The sequence below is a fragment of the Euprymna scolopes genome, chromosome 22 (assembly GCF_053919585.1).
Source record: "Euprymna scolopes isolate OS-2025 chromosome 22, ASM5391958v1, whole genome shotgun sequence".
NCBI classification, from domain to species: domain Eukaryota; kingdom Metazoa; phylum Mollusca; class Cephalopoda; order Sepiida; family Sepiolidae; genus Euprymna; species Euprymna scolopes.
Genome location: NC_136503.1, coordinates 70,422,459 through 70,441,497, shown reverse-complemented (window position 1 = coordinate 70,441,497; position 19,039 = coordinate 70,422,459). Strand labels below are relative to the sequence as shown.

General features: G+C 31.7%; 1 protein-coding gene and 1 pseudogene across 47 annotated transcripts in view; one reads left to right on the top strand and one right to left on the bottom strand.

Annotated features, from left to right (window-relative positions):
* The window catches only part of LOC145243461 (RNA binding protein fox-1 homolog 2-like), a 486,106-nt gene that overhangs the window by 99,781 nt on the left and 367,286 nt on the right, over positions 1-19,039 (bottom strand). For all 47 annotated transcript variants that reach the window (XM_080106365.1, XM_080106379.1, XM_080106393.1 and 44 more), the window contains one exon: positions 2,546-2,692. In XM_080106365.1, coding sequence (XP_079962491.1) covers positions 2,546-2,692 — 147 coding nt within the window. The remainder of the gene's footprint in view (positions 1-2,545; positions 2,693-19,039) is intronic.
* On the top strand, positions 5,000-5,116 carry LOC145244253 (5S ribosomal RNA; annotated as a pseudogene).

The following is a 19,039-nucleotide window of genomic DNA, read 5'->3' as shown; positions in this document are numbered from 1 at the left end:
TATATTTTACATAAAAAAAAATTAAAAAAAATCATTTTGGGGCCCTTTGGAAATTGAAGGAGTAACTAGCGGGAAAATGTGTGTTAATTAGCAATCACACTAACAATCATATTTTTTTTTTTTAATCATCCTTTTTTTTTATCCACTCACAGTCAAGCCTGGGAGTTAGTGCTGATCTGCCTTTTATTTTAATTAATTTTGTCAATTTAGTTTTAAATAAGCCAATCTAAGGAGGTAGGGGAGAAATCACACATGTAACGCTAATTAAAAAAAAAACAAAAAAAAAAACAGGCTTTGTTTTTTTTTCCCCCTTCTTTTTTCTTTCTTCTTTTCTTTTAATTATTCAAAAGATGCAGAGAAGGATAAAGTCCTTCTGAAACTGCTTTTGGAAATGGCACCAACCTCCAGAGATTTGAGATAGGAAGTCCAGCAGAGTAGAAGAAAGATTGATTAAAAAAAAAAAAATCTTTTTTAATAAACAAATGAATAATAATTACAAAAGATACAATTTTTTTTTAGACTACAAAAATAATTTTACATTTAATTAAAACAAAAAAAAACATTAAAATGACATTTTCCTTACCATTCACAAAAAAAAAAACACTTGAATCATTTCACTTACACTCCGATCAACGCCATATATTTGATTACACAATAAAGCTCGACACAATCATTTTACAAATTTTAATATTAACACTTATATCCGATGTGTAATCTTAATTGCTAAAATCAACGAATTTGTACTATGTAAACCTATTTTATCAATAAGGCGTCACACATTCTAAAATATGTGCAGAAAATGGTATAATTAAATGTTCATTTTTGTTAGTTCTTGATAATTTCATAAGAAGGCAATGTTGCTGTTCACTGCTACAAAAAAAAAAAAAACGTATTCAGTAGACAACATCTTAGCACTTCAGAAATGCACCTATTTACTTATCTCCCAACAAAGGCAGAGTTAACAACAAGGTCAGTTTTTAATGTGGGTAAAACCCAGCTCATTAAAAAGGAGCACTCTGAATTGAGAGAAAAAATTTTAAATTGCTTCCGTTTAGAAGGATTTCTTTGTCACTAACAAAGGACAAAAAGGATGAAATGTAGTCTCAGAATCAACACTGCACTTTTCTCCTTGCCAAAAGGCCAAGGAATACCTTGTATATACCCTGAAGAGCTTTAGGATATTCTTTTAAGTGTTTTTTATTTGCCAACAAATAGGACATTGATTTGATTATCGAATAATCTATGGTCCCCCCTCGCCAAACTTTCACAAGAAACACTCGTCTAGCTGTAAACACTATCAATAATTCCACCCACTCTTTATCTGTGCCTAAACCTAAACGTAGATTCCATGAACAAAGCTTCTTTCTTAGAACTGCACGCCTGTGGAATTGTCTTCCGTTTTCCTGCTTTCCGGCTGACTACAATATGGTTGTGTTCAAGTCTAATGTAAATAAGTTCTTGATGAGCCGTTCCATATAAGTTATCAAATTTACCAAATTTTCATTACTAATGATTACTATATTGTCCAATTTCTACTGTACACTCTTTAACCCTTATCCTTGAGTGGCCTCTTGGCCTTGATAATGTGGTGATGCCTATGTAATAAAAAAAAAAAAAAAAGAGATGAGTAATTTGAATATTTATTTGTTTGCGGACTGTTATCTTTATCTACATGTTTGTTGTTTCACAACGTTTTGGCCAACTATTCCTTTGGCCTTCGTGAAGTCAGCATTCTTATCCCGTAGTGGTTAACCACCTGATGAAGGCCAGAAGAATAGTTGGCTGAAACGTCGTGGAACAACAACTATTTAGATGAGGATAGCAGTCGGCAAATATATATGAATAGGACATTGATATTTCTAAACCCAGTAATAAGATATCTTTCATAAATTTGATTAGAGTTCTCAAACTCTAACAATAAATCAAGACAATTTATGAACAGTGATGATAAAGGCGACGAAATCTATGATTTTACTGACCTGATTAAGAAGATACTTTACAAATATTAATTTCAGAAAAAAAGCTTAGATTTTTTTTTTTTTTTTTTTTTTTTACTAAGATTTGAAAAAAAAAAAAAAAAAAAGATCCAAATGCAAAATATCCATTTCTGTAATCTTCATCTATTTGTCATAGCTGATAAGGACTAAAAGGCTACCAAAAGGCAATTGTAACAAGTCAGAATCTTTTAATTCTATTTTGTACCAAAAACTAAGTGTAAATAAACTTGCACAACCGATCTAAATTGTTCACTTTTATTAGCGAGGTGACATACTTTTTTTTTTTTTTTTTTTTTAAATCGCGTTTGCCATGTTATTCTTAGTGTCAACAGAACCTAAAGAAAGTTGCATACATTTCAAAAGTCATACAATCCATTCATACAATAGGCTAAATTTAAACTTTAGACAAATATTTATATCTTTAATGATATCTTCTCCTTAAAACTTTTTAGCAACAACCTTTAAAATTTGGTTAACAGAAAAGACCAAAAAAAAAAATAAATAAATAAAAATATGTAAGTAACTAAAGTAAGAGAACAGATACTTACCCCTAATAACCCTTTCAAGTCTGCTTCACGGAACCGGAAAGGAATATTTGAAACATGGAGGCGTTTTGGCCCTGTGGTTCCGACCTGTGCCACAGTAGTAACAGGCGTCACCGTCGTAGCTGGAACTTCACCATCTAAGTCAGTTTGCTAGAAAGTAAAAAGAAAGAAAAAAAACATCAGTAAATCCATAGGTAAAACTATACACATAAATTAAATGATTAAACTGCAGTAGTTATTCATAAACAAACATCTTCAGGATGCATAAACGTATTCAGGACAATTTACATTTGTGAAAAGATAATTTAAACAAATGGAATTGAAAATACGCATTAAATATTTGTATGTACATTATCACCTTTCATAGACTTTAAAAAAATGAGATCTTCCGATTGGTAATTAATCTGATCACACAATTTCGACTTTATCCATTTTAAACAAATTATGACTACTCATTTTAAAATGAATCGTTTTAAAATCAATTTATGTCATCCCACAAAAAAAAAGTGCAATTATAAATAGATTTCAAAACGTAACATTTGTTTTACTGATTTGAAAAATATTTAGCTGGTAATTATTTTTACAGTAAGACAGAATATTTATTATTTCAAAAAGAATTGAATTGTTACAATTTTAAATAAAGGAAACATATATTTGTTTTAGTTATACAAATAATGTTTAGCTGACACTGATAACTATTATTATAGAAGAGGAATTTCTCAACAGTATTGATCCAGACATTTATTACTTCAAATTGATTATTATTTTTCTTTTGAAGTATGGCATGATCACGTTTGACAACAGTTCCCATCAGATCACCGAAGTTAAGCAACAATGAACCTGGCCAGTACCAGATGGGTGATTATTTGGGACTTCCAGGTGCTGTATGTGCTCTCCGCTTATCTCGGCATTGTTTCCCATCGTCCTGGACTACTCCTTGTCAATGGACTTAAACAGTACCGATTCAAGAGAGGTGTGATTAGGATTGCGCAACCCTTGCCTCACAATTACATGCGCAGCTGCCCCTGCAGGAGGTATCCTTTGTCTTTTGAGATTGAACAGAGGCATCAGATTATTTTTAACAGTAAATTTTAGAGATTGACATAGAAAGCGACATAGAATTTTCAAAAGGTCTCGTTAATATATAGTAATAATTTGACGATGATGAATGTACATTTTCAAAAGCGATACTTTGTATTTTATTAAAAAACTAGCCTGGGTGCCCGGCATTGCCCGGGTGTTTGAAGGTGTGTGTTGAGCAAAAAGAAAAAAAAAAGTGGTTGTAGGGAGGCAGGCTGTGCCATGAAGGAGGAAAAGAACTTGAAAAAAAAACCTGATGTCTTTACTGTTGTGCCTAACGCCACACCAAAATTGGCAATGGTTTAGGTTAAGTGGCGAAGGTTAAAGCTAGTCAATCGAAAAGAGAGAAAGACTTTTGAAAATGTCAACGAAAAAAACGACCCCTCCTTGTAAAAAAGTGCCCAGTTGAGACTGAAGGAATTAATGTTTTCAGCCAATTTTTCGATATTTGTCGTCCGAAGGGTCGAGCTTCAAAACGATACCAATCCCGTGAAAATTCGTCGCCTCTGTCGAAAGTTTTAGGCAGACATATAAATATACATGCATTTAAACAGACAGGTGAGATTTATATTTAAAAATAAAACAAAGCAGGACTTTCAGTTTTAAATATAAAATACCTACTTTCCAAAGTTTTCACTCAATTAAAATACTTTTTCTATAGTATGATTTTTCGAACCAAATCAACAAGGATATCATTGAAAACAGATGAAAGAAAGGAAAAAAAAACTAATTGTGAGTTTTTGTATTTTGAATGCAATTCTTTTATCAATTTAAACATCCGTTTTTGCCAGTTGTTTTAATTTCTTTCAAATGCAATATCGATGAAAGTTGCTTAGAAAGAAAAAGTCTGCATGTTATAAAATATCTTTTTATTTACATTTTATATTTAGACTTCCTTATGTGGAGAAAATGGATGTGAGTGTTTGCATAAGTAACAGAAGACCCATTTTAAAATTGTTCACTAATGGATGTTTTTAAAGACAATTGTCAGGATTCCTTTATGGAGAAAAGTAAAAGCAACAATTTGTATATATATATATATATATATATATATATCTCAGTGGTTCTAACAAACATAACTTAAAAAAGAAAAGAAAAGAAAGAAAAATAAATTAATCAAATAGAATTTTAATGCTTTTGGATACCTAAAATAAAACTTAAAATATTTTTGATAATATAATGCATACCGAAATGTGCATACATACAACTAAAGATTCAGAAAGAAAAGAAGATTGCATAATAAGCAAAGAAAACAGAAAATGATACTCAAATTCTGGCCCGACAAAATGAGGCATATATAACCTAAATGTCTGTATGAATAAGAAATTATATATATATATATATATATATATATATATATATATATATGTATATTAAATATACGGCATAATCATGTTGACACACCGGTTCCCGTTAGATCACCGAAGTTAAGCAACGTTGAACCTGGCTAATACCAGATAGGTGACCATTTGGGAATTCTAGGTGCTGTATGTGCTTTCCGCTTATCTCGGCATTGTTTCCAGTCATCCTGAACCTCTATTGCGCAACTCTTGCCACAAAAATTTCACGCGTAGGCACCCTTACCGTGGGTATTCATAGTCTGTGAAGACTGAAGGATGCCTTTTTTATATTATATATATATATATTTTTTTTTTTTACATGGAGTTCACCACTTATCAAGGCCCAATTGCCACTCAGGGATAAGGGTTATTGTGTGTACAGTAATCAAAGGGATAGTGTAGCAATAGTATTGGAGAATTGGTAAGGTGTCATTACTTAGGGGGCGGTTCATCAGGAATTTGTTTGTGTTGGACTTGAAGACATCCAGGTTGAAGTCGGGAGGGAAACAGGCAAGCGGAACAGAGTTCCACAGGCGTGCAGTTCTAAGAAAGAAGCTCTGTTCATGGTATCTACGTTTTGATTTAGGCACAGATAGGGAGTAGGGAAAATTATTGATGGTGGTTTCAGCTAGTCGGGTGTTTTTTGAGAAAGATTGGCGAGGGGGGACCAGAGACTGGAGCTCAGACGAGCACCTGCCATGGAAATACGATAGAACAATGTATATTATTTTATTCAATTTAGGTAATCAATATTACAATTGGTTGTGACAGTCGAACTCCTGTTTCGATCTAAATAGATCACATCAGGCAACTATATATATATATATATATATATATATAGTATAAGCTTCCTTAGCCTTGACAGACTATGGATACCCACGATAAGGGTGCCTGCGCATGAAAATTTTGTGGCAAGAGTTGCACAATCTTCAACCACACCTCTCCTGAGTTAACATTGTTGAATATCATTGGAGGTTCAGAGCATCTGGAAACAAAAGCCGAAAGCACATACAGCGCGTAAAATTCCCAAATGGTCACCCATCTGGTACTAGCCAGGCTCAATGTTGCTTAACTTTGGTGATCTGACGGAAACCAGTGCCATTATTAATTGCTGCATTTTTGGATTTTTTTTTTATAGTTTAGAAGTGTATTTTGGTTTCCTTTCATTATAAAATTGTTCTTCTTTCATAATATGGTTAAACTATAAAAAAAAACCCTCAACAATTAATAATAGCACTGCGCCCAGTGTTATTCAAATGTTTATATATATATATATATATATAAAATTTTTTACTATTTATATCAGTTCAAAGAATTCAACATGAATATTTTCAATGTATGATCGTTTCTAAGATTAAAAGATTTTTAAGTAAAATTAAATTCCTTTTTGTCTCTTTATGAATATGGATTAACATCACAGTTTGAAGTCTAACAAAAACACCAACATTTTCATCCTCAAGTAATTAATGCTTGTTCATTTTTATACTACATAAGTCAATGCATTTGACGTAGACAGAATGAATAGTAGCAGAGACAGACAGACGGGACAATTTGCTCCTTTATCTGTTCGTGATATATTTCCCATATATTAAATCAGAGGAGTCTCGTAGAGGATTTGTACAAGAGAAAAAAAAAAAAGAATTTTTTTTTTTTTTTTTTTTTTTTTTTGTTCACCATCATTCCCCACCACAAAAATAAAACAAAATAAAAAGTCTGAAAAATGTACACAAAGAAGTAAAGACACGTTTTAAAAGTCAAGAGAAAGAAGTTGCATTCAAGCATTATTAGTGGCTTTAATTTAATAACTGAGAAAAAGCCAAAAGCTTAAAGCTGACCACACACATTGATTGCATTCAATGCCAGACCACATTCATGCCTATTCAGTGCGTCCAAAAGAAAGATATCAACTAATTTCAGGCGATCAGTTAAGTGGACAGTGAATAATTTTATTGAAACATCAGAAAAATTGAATTGAAATCAACACAAAGACACATTTCTAACTTTCATAAAGCTAAAATAAGTTTCGTTTGAAATCATTGTGTTGCAGGGAAGTAAAAGTGCATATAATTAGGCAACATTGTCAACAATATAATTAGATGATTGGCAAGATATAATTCATCAAACTAAATTGCTAATTAGTGTTTTATGATGAAGGGAGAATGAGAAGCATTATGGGGGGGGGGAGCTTGAAACATTTAGATTAAAAGAAATGATTGTATCATGATACTCTTACAAAAAACGACTTATTTTCATGTAGAAATTTTTTTTTTTTTAAACACATTTTTATATTCATTTTCTATTAAAAGACAAAAAGAATTTTCCCAATTGATGCAAAAAAAAAAAAAAAAAAAAAAAAAATCTTTTCTCACATTTCAACCAGTTAAAAAAAAAAAAAAAAAAAAAAAAAAAAAAAAAAACAGGGTTTCACCAAAACTGAAGAAAAAAAATGCTTTCTTAACAATTAGGATGGTGTGCACAGTCTAGTCAAATAATGAGTTAATTAACTTCAATGTTTTTAAAGCACCCAACAGTAATACAACATCTGACTAAACTTCAAATTGAGCCATTCAGGGGGATTTTGAACGTGTTATGAATGGAATGTTGTTAAGACCCGGCAGCTGTTTGTAACAAGAGATCGAATGCATGCAAATGGCATAAGCAATCATAAAAAGACGCTTAAGAGAGAAAGCCAAGACTTTAGAAGCTGCTCTACTTTCCTTGTAGGATACAGAGAAGAGAAGTTGCTCTGATTGACCTATCAAAACCAAGAAAGCAGGATTAGGATACATAAGAACTGTCTTTCTATCCTATACTTAAAGCATGCCTTAGCTAACTTTAAACCATCAAAAGTTGTTAAATCTGTTCTCCGGTTTGGAAAAACTACAACAAGTAATTGCTGCAAAAGCAGCAGTAATGCAATTACAATTGACTTTGAGCTTCCGATGATAACAGGAGAGTGGTACGAGCATCAATACATTTATGCGTAAACTGATTTTTAAAACTGATTCTTTCAAATCATTGCCTGGTATCTTGTGATTGATCATCGCTGATTTAGTTCGAATCTTTGGTTATATTAAAGAACGTATTCGCATTATATGCATTACATACACAAAGATGAGCACATATTCCTTCAAATAATCTTTTAAATATTCAATACAAGAATTTCCTTCTTTTTTTTCTTTTTAATTATTATTTCTACTTCACTTCTACATCGCTTTGCTTTTCCAAAAAAAAAAAAAAAAAATGCTTACAATAATATGTATTTTCCTAACAATAAAAGACATATGACAAAATATATAATTGAGAAAAAACAAAACAAAAAAAAAACTTTAAGCATTCTTGCATCAAAAAGTAACCTTCTTTTACTTCTATAATTGCACACGAGGAGGAGGAGGAGGAGGAGGAGGAGGAGAAGAAGAGAATATGTGTATGCTGTAAGTATAGGCAAAATCCGAATCAACCAAAAATGGTTGCCTTCTGCTATGCGTTTTCATCTGTTTTAACTTCTTGCCATCCATAAGTGCTTTCTTCCATTTCATTAGGCTAGATCCTTGTGTGTGTGTGTGTGTGTGTGTGTGTGTGTGTGTGTATCATTCATTTTCCTTCAAAGCATGCATTTTTAAGCAATCACTAAACATAATTTCACTTCTCTTTTTGTATCTATTCATTTACAGAGATGATACATAATAACAGTGATTAAAAAATAAATGTATTGATGGATCCTAGTAGAAAACAACCTAGAGGCTCTTATTTCATCGGCGATGGGACAGAGGTTGGGGTTTGGCCAACAGTGTGGGACCTATTAGGTTTGAGACTTTTTTTTTAGACTGTCTAAGAGTGGTAGATACTCCAACCCAAATGTGGCAACAATACTTCATTCATGGGCAAATTGTGGCTTTGTAAAGATATAGGAAGATCTCGGGTGGGAGTAATTTTTTAGCACGGTAGAGTCAGCTCACCTTTTTTTGCAACAGCCTTGGCAATATCCCCAATGTATTTGTTCCAATTAATGTTGGCTGTGAATGTTAGGTCAAGGAGTTTGAAAGATGTGCTCTCAGGTAGGGTGTTGTTTATTTTTTTTTAATTTTGAAATAATGTTGGAAAGTCTTGGTTATACAGTAAGTATTATTTTCATAGTCAGATTCTTCACAATTTGGAACCTCAAATAAATTTTAAAAAAAATAAATAAAAAAAGGATTTTATTTCAATACTGTTGAAGTTATATTTTTATTTCAGGGCGAAAAAAATGAACGTTTTTGGCCAATTTTTCGATATTTTTTGGGCGAAGAATGGGGCTTCAATATGATTGTTTGTGAATTTTCATTGTGTCTGTCAAATGTTTTTAGCGGACACACAAACACACATACATACAAACATACATACATTTTCGCTTTTATATATATAGACTAGAAGTAGAATAGGGTATTTGGAGGTGTGGGGGGGGGTAAAAAAAGGTAAGTATGAGGATCGAACCCGAACCCTTGAGGCAAAGTTGTAAATTAAAGTGTGAAAAAAAAAAAAAAACGTGCGACATTAACCATTGCCCCACCGCGAGATGCTAATGGAAACACATTTGAATTTATTTAATTACTTGGATTTAGCAGGTGCCCGTTTTAATGAGTTAATGAGGTCAAGTTTGACTGCAGGATAGTATTCATTAACTGCTGAACGCTTTTTTCCCCCTCCCCCAAGATGACTAACCCACATGCGGCGAGCGACAAATATTGAATATTTATTTTCCCGAAATCGAGCAAATTAAATAGACAGGCGAGCTTCGTTGTTAACTGTGAGATATTACGATTTATATGTGATATAAAAAGTTTTAAAAAGTTGTGAAGCGAGCGACCGCTTCTCTGAAAAAAGCCTTTCGTTGACATACAGAAAAAGTGAACACACATACATACATACATACATACATTTTCGCTTTTATATATATAGGAGAAGATAATGAGCAAGTATAAAAATGGGTAAATCAGAAGTCAGCAATTTTTGCACGTGTTGGGAGTTGGTGCTAGGTTGTTTTTTCGTTTGTTTTTTGTTTTTTTTACTAATTTTTGGAGTCAGAAGCCAGATTTTTTTCAGTTGTCTTTCTACCTCTGATAGAAGAGATGTTTGAATTTAATCGCTGATGAATTCTAAAAGTATGACAAAAAAATTATTTGATTAGTTATTTAACTTTCATGGGAACAGATAATTTTAAATTTACAAAAAGAAAGAAAAAATTCAAAAATTCATTGTAACAAAATATTTTCTATTTGAGTAAAAAAAAAAAAAAAATAAAAGGACAAAATAATCGTTAAATGAACACATATTTTAATTAAAAAAAAAATGATTGGTTTATCCGTGTGCTATAGAAGAGGGTCAGATTTGTAAAGTTAACTGCAGCTGTTTTCAACATTTCCTGTTAATGCTGAGAACAACTGAAAATTATCCATCATCAGTTGTGTGACTAAGTAAATGCACTGGGGCCGCCATCCAGTTATACTTGCATATAATCAGCATCGTGCATAGATAGATACTGTGATTCTGTATAACAAACAATATAATTACAAAGGTTTTCAAGCTGATAAGAGGAAAAGGAAGAGATTAAAAGATGACAACTTTGCTGATAGGTTTCGAAATGATCAAAATGAAGACATTGATTTATTATAAAAAGAAAACAAAAATAAAAACAAAGGATATTGAAGTTAATATTTAGATTTAAAAAAAAATGGCTGCCCATAACTTGATACTTAAACATACTATTTCTCTTTATAAAGAAAAAAAAATAACATTTAAATTAATCTATGATATAAATCTCACCTGTCTGTTTAAATGTATGTATGCCTAAAACTTTCGACAGAGGCAACGGATTTTCATAAGATCAATATGAATTTGAAGCTTGACATCTCGGACAACAAATATCGAAAACTTGCCCCAAAACATTAATTCCTTCACCCTCAATTGGGCAGTTTTCTACAAAGAGGGGGTTGATATTTTGTGAGCCATTTTTGCTAGTCATCGTATCGGTTGGATTGACTTTGGCTAATTTTAACATTCCGAACTTCCGGTCGCATCATGGAGTAGCGGTAAGACGTCAGATTTTTTTTCAATTTCTTTTCTGCCTTCGCGTCACGGGTTCGAGCCTGCCTACTACCACTTTTTTTTGTTTTTGCTCAACACACACACCTCCAAACATCCGGGCAATGCAGGGCACCCAGGCTAGTCTTCAAATAAATTGATTTAATTGTGTGTCACTTATGTGATAGACATATTGAAAATTTAATGAAGTTGTTTAATTTACATAACTATGGCTGTTTCTTTAGAGTGGCTGAACATCTATAAACTATTGAAAGCCTTTCAACCAATTTGGAAAAACAAATAAGCAAATTAAAGTCATTACTCTTATAAATATTACAACTACTTCTTTAATATTATACCAGTCAGCATGTGTTCTTTTTGGAGGATATACAAGAGAAGCAACTGCTGTGATTAATGAAATCAGAGAACACTGCCTGCTTTACCCACACAACTGCAGAACCCTTCCCCATACCTAGTCTTTAATATATGCACACTCATTTGGACCAAATTTAAACTATTGACTAAGGGCATGAGTCAAAATGCGACAGGATTTTTAAGAAAAAAATTGATTAGCATATGAAGAAGAAAATATGAACGATGAGTTGCATTAATTAACTAAGTACCTGTTTGAATGTTGCTTTCGGACACTTATTTTGTGGCCGTGTAGTTTCAAATCAATAGCAATCATGTGTAAGTTTAGTGTAAAACTGTATCAAGTTTAGTCTTTGAAAGGTAATCAAGTTTTACAAACAGAGCGGTCATGTGCACAATGTTTATTTTTATATAAAAAAGACTTCTATAATATAAATTTAACCTGTCTGCTTAAATGTATGTATGTATGTATGTATGTATGTATGTATGTATGTATGTATGTATGTCTGCCTAAAACTTTCAACAGAAATGACACATTTTCACGAGATCAGTATCGTTTGAAAGCTCGACCCTTCGGATGACAAATAATGAAAAATTGGTTAAAAACATTAATTCCTTCACCCTCAACTGGGCAGTTTTCTACAAGGAGGGTCAGTTTTTCTTTTTGCATTGCCATTTTTGCAAGTCATTGCATCGGTTGGAATGATTACTTATTTTCAACATTTCGAACTTCCGATCGCGTCATGGAGTAGCGGTAAGATGTCAGTTTTTTTCACTTTCTCTTCCGCCTTCATGTCACGGGTTCGAACCAGCCTACCTGCCTTCCTACTTTTATTTTATTTTTTGGGGAGGTGGGGGAGGCTCAACATACACCTCCAAACACCTGGGCAACGCCGGGCACTCAGGCTAGTTAAAAATAAATAAAAGTAAATAGATATTATAACTTAAAAATTGCATAAATAACTACATGTAGTTTTTGCATGAATCATCATTCATTATTTGACGAGAGAAATAAAATTAAGTAGACTTTGCAAGTATATCGGCTAAGTGCCCATAAAATATGCATACTCTGATGATGACCTGCGTTAGTCGAAAGTATAGATAAGATGGTTGATTTATTTCTTATCTCAAGAAAAAATGCAACTGATTTGATGAAGCATCATATCTTTCAACAACGTTTGTTAATATATTTTCTAACATATAAAAAAGTGTACCTCATATATATATATAGTCTTCTGTTTGTTTTGCCTTTCCATCGATGCTGATGAATTGTATTGAGTCTTTATCAGCCATGGATGGCTGGTTCAATACAATGAAACCACTGGTTCGTCTTTGGAATATGTATGTATAGTTTGTAAATAAATATATATATTATAAATAAGAGACGAGTTTGAGAGGCTTTTTTTAAAACTATTTCTGCTTGAATTATTTGAACTATTGTTTTCATCTTAGTTATTTTCACATTTCAGTCAACTTTGATCTTTAAACTCAAAAATCTATATGTAATTTCGAACTAAGCACTTCATTCCGTCCACAAGGATAGACTGTGCTTGTTCCAGCAACCATAATCAGATAGAAGTGTTAAAGATTCGGAATTTTTAGGGCGCAGAACAATTCTGCGTGTCAACAAAGGACACCAAAGGTTACAATATAAAAATATACCAACTATTAAAAGCACATCTTTTTTTTTCTCTCTCAAAAATTTACTCTGCATCACACAATCCAACATTTAACTGTCAACTCCGAACTCAGGCCTAAAGACATTTCTGTCTCTGAAATGTCAAAATAATTTAGAAAACATTGCAATACAAAAGAGCAAATAAAAATGTTCTTAAAAAAAATGCTACTGCATAAAAGATAACTCAGTATAATTCTACACTATACTATACATGAAAATAAAAACCATATAAATTGCAAAATAATAAACCATGGGTAGGAACAACAGTAGCAACAAGCCACGCGTGCACGGCCCCCCTCTCGTGCTGCATGTGACATGATGCCGCAAAAAATAGTGAAGAAATGATGAATGTTAGAATTGTGAAGGGCCAACGTTGAGTTAGTGGGAAGGCAAGTGTATATGTTCAGTTTCCTTCATAATGGAGGATTAGCAGGGGCATAAATAAGCATGAATAAACATCACCCATGGATCAAAAGTTATTGGGCACAATGTCATTTTTGGCCATTTTGAGGCATTTTTAACCTCTGTTGAGCCTCTGGAGACGCAACAGAAATTTTCGCAAAAAAAAAAAAAAATTTTATTGTGCACATCAATTTAATGAAATACAATTTGTGGCAAAATTTCAGGAAAAACTAATGGATGGTTATCTGACAATTGTCCGGACTAACAGACACACAGGCGCCACTGAAAACATAGGTCCCTCTCCGATAAATCAGGAGACCAATAAGGATCCTATGAACGGTCCAAATGAACATGACAAAAATGGATGAAAGAACTGAAAATCAGTTAAGGTGTTACAAAAACTAAACAAAATCCAAACGACCCACAGTTAAACTCGGCCATAATTCTACCAATAGTTCCATCAAGGCATCTGACTTACATTCAACCTATAATGAAAACCAGGACAACTAATGTAAAAATTCAATAAAAATAATACTTTTATACCTTTTCTGAATTATTCTGTGTTCTTTATAACAATGGTTGCCTACCAATGATTCATGTAAAATTGTTTTTTGAGAGTTTCCAGAAAAACTGGGACATTATTTCAATTTTTATGGAGCTTTGGAATAAAAAAAATGAGCCACAACACGTATTATAGACGGTCTGCATGTTGAAGACCTTTCTCAGTTTTTTAAACTGAGAAAGGTCTTCAACATGCATAATGTAATACAGCTCAGTATTCACCAAAAATCAGGAAATTAACTAATTCTAATGAAATTTTCAGTATTTATCAAATAAATATCACAGAATATAATGAACACATTATTTTTATTTCAATCTTAGTGAAAATGTATTATTTTGTTTAAACAAAAAACACCTTTACTAAAGTTATTGTTTTCAACAGTGTAAAAAAAAAAATGAATGAATTTATTTTTGCTTTTTTTTGTGTGAAAATAAAGCATTTTAAATTGTAACAATTACAAAAAAAAAAAGCCTCTAAAGTCTGTATAAATGAAATTGATATAAATCGAAGGTAAATGAATTTTTCGAACAAACGATATTACCATTGAATTAAGCGTTGTTTATTTAATATTTTTACAAAAAAATTATAATTGAAAAAAAAAATTTTTTTAAGGCTTACTGTTTTAGCATAGTTTTTTTTTAAGATTCTAATATTTTCTTTGCATGGATGATCGTGCAACTTTCAGTGTAATATAATTTTTATATAATCGTGAAAAATAAAATAAAATTAAAAAAATTTAAAGCAGGACTACAGAAAAATAAATTAAAAAATGGTGAAAATTATGCAAACGTTCTCTATAAGTATGCATGGACGCACTGCTCTGAAAAAAAAAAAAAAAAAAAGAAAGAAAACCAGTCAGTTTTATCCCCCCCCAGTCGAAGTTTTTATGCGTTTCTGTACTTTTTTGAATTTTATCACTATGTTTTATTTGCCATTAATAAACAAACCTTGTTGATAGAGCTCGCACACTTTTAGATAATTATTACTCTTTTTTAGCAAAAGTTGAATACATTTATTTTATTAATCCATTATCTTAAGACTTTAACTTAATTTGGAAATAATTCCAGAAAATTTACATTTATCTTGCCAGAAAAATTTAAACACGATCTTTCATAATGTATTTTTTACACGAATCTAAGGTTTTTCCGCTTCACGATAAGATTTTTGCATGTATTTTTTTATTTCACTTTTTCTTTTTCTTTGAGAGATTAATCTTTCAAACACAATCAAAAAGTAATCAAAAATTTTTTTAAATATTATGATCAACCGGAGAGTACCTAGTAGATGTTGAAATCATAAGTCTAGAAGATGACAAAAACGGTTATATATATATATATATATATATATATATATATATATATATATATATATATATATATATATATTCCATAAGGAACCATTTTTTGAGTTAAAATCTAGTTAGTATTACGCATGTAATCTGAAGAAAAACATGTTTTAACAGTGTAAATATGCTAGAAAAATTTAGATTTTTTTTTAACAAAATGGCGTCTTACCAATCGAGTAAATATTGATTTTTTTTTTTTAAAGATGGCATCTATATTCATTTCTTTCAAATGTCTAAAGGAGATAAACATCAGATTGGATCATTAATCAGTAAAGTTTCAGGAAAATGAAAAAAAATCTGTTTTCAAAATCTTTATTTCAATCGAGTAACCTATTAGTAACTTATGTGTTTGTTTGTTGTTAAGTTCTTTGGAAATAAAATATAAATTGTTTGTTCAGACCATGTGGCTCGTCCGCGCTCTAGGCTACCACCTAATTTGCATAATTAGCAACGTTTATCACTATTATCGATTCATCTGTTCGAAGTTTATTGGAAATGAGAAGCCTCCACACCTTCCTCTCAAAATACTGACAGCATCCGTTGATAATAAAATTACAAGAGAAATTAAACACTTAAAACATCTACAATTGCACGCGTCACTGAAAAAAAAAAAAAAAAAAAAAAAAGAACAAAAGTGCCAAGGTGTTCATTCTCCTGGGGTATTTAATTGGAAATTATTCGTGAAGTGTCAACTAAAATTCTTGAATCATCTATTCTGGTCATGGAACGAAACGTTCAATGAAATACAATATCTTTATGTTATCCAAATTATTTATTTGTTTGTTATTCCTTTTTCTGAAAAACAAATATATATATAATTTATATATAATTAGATTTTTAGATTTTATGTAGATTCTCTAATCTTTCTTTCTATTGGGAATGCGCGCGCACACACACACATATATATATATAGAACCCCGGAATATGGAATTAAAAATTAGTAACAAAATACAGTACAGTAAATAATATGCAATATGCATGTATATAATCAAATAACATTATAAATAACACCGTAACCAGGAGCCTGAAAAACATTGTATTCCACATCGTAACCTAAAAAAACAAAAAAAAAAAAAAACATGTATCCTAGGGCCACCGTATCCCGGGGTTCTTATATATATATATATATATATATAAATTTTTCTTGGCTAAATACAATGTTGGTAATTACATTCTGCAGTATAGTTCTGATTTAAAAAAAAAAATAAGTTAACCATTGATTTGATGTATAATCCAAAGAGTCATAATGCTATTATTTCAATATTAACTTGGTATTAACCCTCCTCTACTTCCTTCTTTTGCTGATGAAGAGATTATATATGAATAAAGTTGATATCATCTCTGAAGCAATCATACGCACATACAGGGTGACCGAAAAAAAACAACAAAAAAAAAACGGGCCCCCAAACTCTAATTAGGCCCCGTTTCTTAATGTTTTGTCTGAATGAAATGAAACTTTGGTCATAACTAGTTTATTATATTCAAAACATCACATCAAAACACAAGGGTCTTTGGCCTTTTTTTCTCCGTTCTACAGCATATGTTCTAGATGGCCTCCATTTAGCTTTTGTTTTTTTTTTTGGGGGGGGGGTCACCCTGTATAACTTGTTTATTTTTTTTAATGTTTGAAAAGTGATCTTGTACTAATTTTGTTTAATTTTGTAACACACACACAAACACACACACACACATATATGTATATGTATATATATATATATACCGAGAGAGAGAGAGAGAGAGGAAAAGTAATTACTATTATCACTCATCTACATCTCATTTTAATTCGTTCATGTGAATAGACTTTTTTTTTCTCTTAGAATTATTAAAGGTCAAGAAATATTTTTAGATGTATCAAATCGGGTCTCACCATAATTGAGACTTTTAGAGCAAATCTTGGCATGGTCCCATTTCTTGAGATGCCTGTGTATATAAATGCCTTGATAGTTTGTGCTTATTACAATAGAAGACACATTTTCTGTAGTTGTCCAAAAAATATTAAATGAAATTATTAAGAGAGTAATCATTTTTTTCTTCTTCTTTTGGCTAAGAGCAAAGTGTAGTATTTATTCTGATAATACACCTTTTTTTTTTTAAGTCCTCAGTCAATGAAGGAGAAATCTGAGGCAATTTTTATTTTTGTCTCAATCCAGAGTAACCCTCTTTGAAGAGCTGGATTTTACCCACATCAAAAACCAACCTTGTGTCTAAACTTTACCTTGTGGGCTTTTTCTGGATTTGGATCAGAATTGTCAGCCAGGTTGCAGCTCTAATAATGCTGGGTGTCAGATGTGCTTGTCATGAGTGATCCTGCCACAATCCGGAGCTCAAGATAAGCATAGTTCTAGCATTACCATGTTGCCACCATCCCTACCACAGTAGGAAAGAATTGCATTTTAAGGGGAGCTACAGATGATTGGCAGACAAATACAGAAAGCAACATAAATAAATGTGTTTTACCATGACAAATTACTTATATATTTACATACGAAGCCTAATCTCAAAGGATTCCAAAGTAACAAAAAATAATAATAATATCGTGCATGGTCATCAAGAGAGGAGCAACTTAGTAAATCCCAAAATTTGTTAAGTGTGCATCTATTCCATGCCTTGATATTTCTTGACCTTTAATAATTCCAAGAGAAAAAAAAGTCTATTCACATGAAGGAATTAAAATAAGATGAAGGTGAGTGATAAGTAAGTAATTTCCTTCTCTCCCTCATATATATTATATATAATGCGTGTGTGTGTGTGTATGTGTCTGTGTATATATATATATATATATATATATATATATATATATATGTCTGTGTGTATATATGTGTCTGTGTGTATATATATATGCATCTGCGAGTGTGTGTCTGTGTGTATATATATATGCATCTGCGAGTGTGTGTGTGTGTGTGTGTGTCTGTATGTGTGTGTGTGTAAATATGTCTGTGTGTGTAGTAAAAAGTAAACGAAATTAATACAAGATCATTTTTCAAGCATTCAAAAACAAAAAAACAACTTATGTGTGTACGATCGCTTCAGAGATGATATCAAATTTATTCCTACATATTCTCTTCATCAGCAAAAGAAGGAAGTAGAGGAGGGTTAATACCAAGTTAATATTGAAATAATAGCATGATGACTACTTGGATTATACATCAAATTAATGTTTAACTCATTTTTTTTTTATCAGAACTATACCACATCAAATGACTGGACCATTTCGGAAAGTGATTATGATTGTTGTGACAGTTCAGTATCAGAGAGTAGTATTTTTATAGCAAAGAAGCCTTTCCTCTTTAGAAAGTAGTTCGAATCTGACTAACCAATATTGATTTTAAGCTTATAGATTAATTTGTCAGTTTGTCAGTGAGGCTTTCAGTTTGTTTACAAGAGCGAAGGTGCAGTAAGTGGACACCGATGTGGCAGCAAAACAAAAAATGTTATAATAACAAGTACATAAAACAGACTCTTTTCTTTTTATACTATTCCAAACAAGGCATTGTTCTCTCTCACTGGAGGAGAAATCCTTCACGACTGAGACAATTTTTATTTTTGTTACTTTTCTCCACGTTAAAAAAAAAACGAAAAAAAAAAAAACGACCCTGGTGTCTAACTCTGTCCAGTGGGGAGGCATTGTAATTAGGTACTCCAAACAAGACATGGTGCC